We start from the raw sequence: 5,160 nt of genomic DNA, 5'->3' as shown, positions 1-5,160 counted from the left end.
TATCCACGGGTGGAAACCAAAACCCGAAACCGAACCCGAAACCAAACCCAAACCCGAACCTAAAACCCGTGGGTGAAAAACCAACACCAAACCCGAAACCCGAAAAACCGAAACCCGCGGATACCCGCACCAAACCCGATCCGCTGCCATCTCTAATTGCCGCCCACCGTAGAGATCCTCGCGCCGCCCGCCGGAGTCCTCATGTCACCCACCGGAGCCTCGCCGCGGCTCCGATGGCCACTGTGCACCGCCGACCAACCCCTCTACGGCGACGCGGCCGCACAGGCCCAACTGCAGCAGGCCCGACCTGTCGTTCGAGCAGGCCCAACTGAAGAAATGGTGGAGTGGAGCTAAGAGCATCTCCAAGTGTTTGGCAAAATTAATATAGCAAATATTGTGATTTGCAACTTTCTAAAATATATGCCAAGTTAAAAAGAATACTATCTCTAAGAGTTTGTCATTTGGGCTTGGTAAAACTAAAAAGGAAGCCCACAAAAAATACCTAATCAACTACCGACCATGCCGCTTCATATCCCATCGCCTGTTCCGTCGCCGCGCCGTCGTCCCGTCGTCGCCGCGGACTCCAACGCCAGTGGCCATCATCTACTCCGGCCGGCCATCTCCTGATCATGGGCAGCCTACTCGTACACTTGATGAGTTTATTGATGCACACAAAAGCAGTGGCGTACCTAGGATTTAGAGAAGGATATGCCATATCAATTTTTTATATATAATTTGCTATAATCTTTATATTTTATTTTGGTAATAAGATCTTAATTGTATGACTAATGAGCTTAGATTAGAATTTTAGGTATGCCATGGCATATGTGGCAACCCACTAGGTACGCCACTGACAAAAGGATCAGAGACAAGGAAACATATATGCAGTTGAAAGAAGACCTCATCGAGCACCTTTGGAACCATTATCCGGACTTGTATTAGCTGTATATAAAATTTTATATATGAGACTCTTTGGAACCTTTGGAACTTTATATATGAGACTCATGTATCCTGTCATTTAGACTCATGTATGCTTGTTTCGGTTGGTCATCAAACATGTGTCCTGTCATTTAGTTCACTGTCATTTCATTTGCTTGTTGTGGTCGCCAAATCAGCAGCAGCTAGCAGGTGGCTACCAGGAAACCCACTAATTGCCGAGTGCCAAAAGTCCGATATAGCTGGCCTCCTCGTTAGCTGGAGATGTCGAGCTGGAAGACCAGATCGAGCTCGCCCCCACACGGTCTTCAAGCCCGATATAGCTGGCCTCCTCGTTAGCTGGAGATGTTGAGCCATCATAGTCAAAATATCGACGTATATATCTCGCAGTGAAATCCTATCATATCTTCGTGGCCCAATAGCATTCGTCGTGGAGCATGTTAATTAGCCGCTGCAAGGGTGTAAGCTAGGATTAGTTGGCACATGATTTAGTGAATCATCCAGCTGCATGAGGCGCGTGCCTACATTCTTATTGTTCTCTGCTAATCACAATTCACAAAGTCAAGTCTGGGAGCAAACGATTAATCATCCCGGCCGCCGGGTGAGGTCTTGGCGGTCTTATAAATTACAGGAAAAAACATACTAGGCAGTAATATAAATTAAGCAGTGGTTCAAGCTTAGTAGCACGCACTAGCTAGGACAGACAGTCGAAGCACCAACCAATTCAGCTTGCATTGCATTGAAGCTCTCATGGCTCAGCCAACGCAGCCAACGGAGGAGCCAATGCCGTCCAAAAAGCCGGAGGAGGAGCCGCAGTCGAAGTCGTGGGAGTACAGGCTGCGCAAGTACCTGCTGCTGCTGGCCACCGTGGTGGCAACGATGACATACTCCGCGGCGTTCAGCCCGCCGGGGGGGGGGGGGGGGCTGTGGCAGCAGACTGACGCCGCCGGCCACCTCGCCGGCGACCCCATCCTCCGGGACACCCACCGCCGGCGGTACCTGGTGTTCTTCTACTGCAACGCCACGGCGTTCGCGTCGTCGCTGGTGGTCATCATCCTCATCCTCCTCCTGTCCGCCCTGCACGGGGACAAAAACGACATGAGTTACACCCTCGGGCCCCTGCGCGTGGTCATGGTGCTGGACCTGCTCAGCCTCCTGAGCGCCTACGCCACCGGCACGTGCCGGGACCCGATCATCACCGTGTACAGCTCGCTGGCCGTCGTCGCCGTCTTCATCTACCTCGTGGTCCAGCTGTGGACGGCGGCAGTGGCGGAGGCAGAGGCAGCGGCGGAGGCGGCAGTGAAGGCGAAGGCGGCGGCTGCTGTGGCTCCGATGCCAGAGGTGGGGGTGGTAGTGGAGGCGGCGGCGGTGGCGCCAGAGGTGGAGGTGGTAGTGGCGGTGGCTGCGGCACCGGTGCTGGTGCCGGCTGTGGCACCAAAGGTGGAGTCGGTAGAGACGGTGGCGGCTGCACCGGCGCCAGCACCGCGAGATGAGGAGAAGAAGTACGAGCGACCACGCAAGGTCCTGATGCTGCTGGCGACGTTCGCGATCAGCGTGACGTACGTGTCCGGGCTGACCACGCCCGGCGGGTTCTGGGACGGCAGTCAGGCGGGGCGCCGCGCCGGCGACGCCATCCTGGAGGACTACAACCGCGGCCGCCTGGTGACCTTCTTCATCGGCAACACGACGGCGTTCGTGGCGTCCCTGGGCATCATCCAGCACCTCCTGGCCAGGAGGCTGCGCGGCAAGGACAGCAAAGTGTGGCCCGTGGAGCTCCGCGGGTGCATCGTCGTCGCGCTTGTCGGCCTCGTCGTGGCGTACGCCGCCGGCAGCTGCAGGGACGTCGAGACCACGGCCTACGTGGTCGTCCTCGTCGCCCTTGTGCCGGGATACATGGGGTTCCACGCGGCCTTCGCTGGAGATGTTGTCAAATCCAAGCTCTGGAAATGCCTCAGAATGCTGATCAGCACCTACTCCAAGCACAGCGAGCCTCAGCAGGAGGAAACTGCCGGCGAGGACAAGGAGGAAGCTGCCAAGAAGAAGCAATCTATGGACAAGGCTCGGTCCCTGGTTCTGCTGCTGGGCACCCTGGCAGCGAGCGTCACCTACCAGGCGGGGCTGCACCCACCAGGTGGCGTCTGGCAGGACGACGGCAACGGCCACCTCGCCGGCGACCCCATACTCCTGACCACCAGGGCCCGGCGGTACAAGGCCTTCAACTACTGCAACTCCACCGCCTTCGTGGCCTCCCTGGCCGCCGTCGTGCTGGTCCAGCGGCAGTTCGCGCTCCGGCACCACACGCTGGAGGTCGCCATGATCCTCGACCTCTTCTGCCTCATCGGCGCGTACGCCGCCGGGAGCTGCCAGAACGTTAGCAACGCCATCTTCGTCGTGGCGCTGGGCGCCGGCATCGTGATCTACGTGGTCATCCACGTGGCCTTCTTCACGCTCGAACACAAGGACGACACGAAAGTTGACCGTGTTCGCCAGCTGGATAAGAGGCGCAAGCGGCTGCTCATGTTCGCCATCCTGGCCGCGACCATCAGCTACCAGGCCGGGCTGACCCCGCCGGGCGGCTTCTGGCCCGCCGACGACGCGCGGCTCGGCCACCGCGCCGGCAAGCCGGTGCTGCTCTCCAACTACCCGCGCCGCTACAGCGCCTTCTTCTACAGCAACTCGCTGAGCTTCATGTCGGCCGTCGCGCACATCGTCCTCCTCGTCAACCCCAACCTGTACCGGCCGGCGATACGGAGCGGCGCGCTGTCGGTAAGCACGGCGGCGGGTATGCTGGGCCTCATGGCCGCCTACGCCGCCGGGAGCACGCAGCACCTGAGGACGTCCATCTACGTGTTCGTGCTGGCGTGCATAGTCTTCGTGTGTCTAGCTGTGCTGCTCGTCCTAGGGAAGAACAAGGCCACGCCCAGTGTCAAAGAAGAGAAGAAGGAGGAGGAGGAGGAGGAGGAGGAAAAGAAGAAGGAGAAGGAGGAGGAGGAGGAGGAGAAGGAGAAGGAGAAGCACGGCAAGTCCAAGTACCTGATGCTGCTGGGCATCCTGATGGCGAGCGTCACCTACGCGGCGGGGCTGGACCCGCCGGGTGGCGTGTGGCAGGCCGACGGCGACGGGCACACCGCGGGCGACCCGGTGCTGCGCACCAACCGGAGGCTCCGGTACATCTTCTTCTTCCTCTGCAACTCCACCTCCTTCGTGGCGTCCGTCGTCGCCGTCGTGCTGCTGCTGTCGGAGCGGCTGGTAAACCCGAAAAGCCAACACCCCATCCAGGTGTGCCACATGCTGCCCGCCTGTCCCGCATGCACCGAGAAGGAGGAAGAGAGGAAGAGGAAACAGAAGGGAGAGAGAGGCTGGTTCCTCACGGCGACCAACATCGCCATCGTGGTGAACCTCCTAGGCCTCCTGGGAGCGCAAGCCGCCGGCTCCGGCAGGGGCGGCTGGAGGACGTCGGGGTACGTCGTCGTGCTCGCCGCGCTGGGCTTCGTCGCCGTCCACGCGCTCATGTCGTGCTACGACACCGCCAGTAAACTGCTGACGACGCACAGCAGCAATCACGAGGGGCCAGTTGCAGGCGCCAACAGCAATGAGCAGCGCCCAGCTGTACTCCCTCCATCCCAAAATAAACGCGCATCTCACTTCTCAAGGAGCCAAACATTTTGAAGCTTTTTCAATTGTTTACACAAGTTGATTGTATTTGTTTTGTTGATTGAACCTTGGTCTTGTTATTCATCTCTACTCAGTCTTTTTTTAACGGACGACAAAAGCTTTGCCGAAATTTTATTAGGCGGAATAAAAAAAGAAAAAAAGAACAAAGGACAATTACAAGGCGGTAAGTGCATCTAGGCCCATAATAGATTTTGGTGAATTGAATAATAACATAATTAAAGGACTAACGCTTTAATTGAGATATCATGAGCAAGAATTTATTTGCATATCAATTTGTGTATCGACTCATGTATCAAGGAATCAAATAAAAGAGAGCCTATTAGACAAAATCAAGCGTGCTGTGATAAGAAATAAAGAAGAGACAAGTATTCATGCAATAACAACAAATGATTTCTATTCATAGCTTGGCATATTCAAAGCATATTGAGAAATAAGTTGTTGAAAAGATTATTGCAAGGCTTCATGGAGTAATACAAATAAGATGACATACACTTATGTGCTAAATATTGGTCTTATCTTTGAAAGCTTGCAATGCTTGTGCAGGTTCTG

The 5,160-nt window shown here is 56.1% G+C and overlaps 1 protein-coding gene across 1 annotated transcript; it reads left to right on the top strand.

Annotated features, from left to right (window-relative positions):
• Positions 1-1,487: 1,487 nt before the first annotated feature.
• Positions 1,488-4,944, top strand: LOC120639269. Its single transcript, XM_039915243.1, has one exon. The coding sequence runs from the start codon at positions 1,687-1,689 to the stop codon at positions 4,603-4,605; it is 2,919 nt and encodes a 972-aa protein (XP_039771177.1). The 5' UTR covers positions 1,488-1,686; the 3' UTR covers positions 4,606-4,944.
• The last annotated feature ends 216 nt before the right edge of the window (positions 4,945-5,160 follow it).

This window comes from Panicum virgatum, chromosome 6K (genome assembly GCF_016808335.1).
Source record: "Panicum virgatum strain AP13 chromosome 6K, P.virgatum_v5, whole genome shotgun sequence".
In the NCBI taxonomy this organism is placed as follows: Eukaryota; Viridiplantae; Streptophyta; class Magnoliopsida; order Poales; family Poaceae; genus Panicum; species Panicum virgatum.
The sequence above is the reverse complement of the archived record's forward strand: the minus strand, read 5'-3'. Positions and strand labels throughout refer to the sequence as shown.

What these genes read in the sequence shown, in the direction of transcription:
- LOC120639269 (XM_039915243.1), top strand. Translation starts at nt 1,687, where the DNA reads ATGGCTCAGCCAACGCAGCCAACGGAGGAGCCAATGCCGTCCAAAAAG.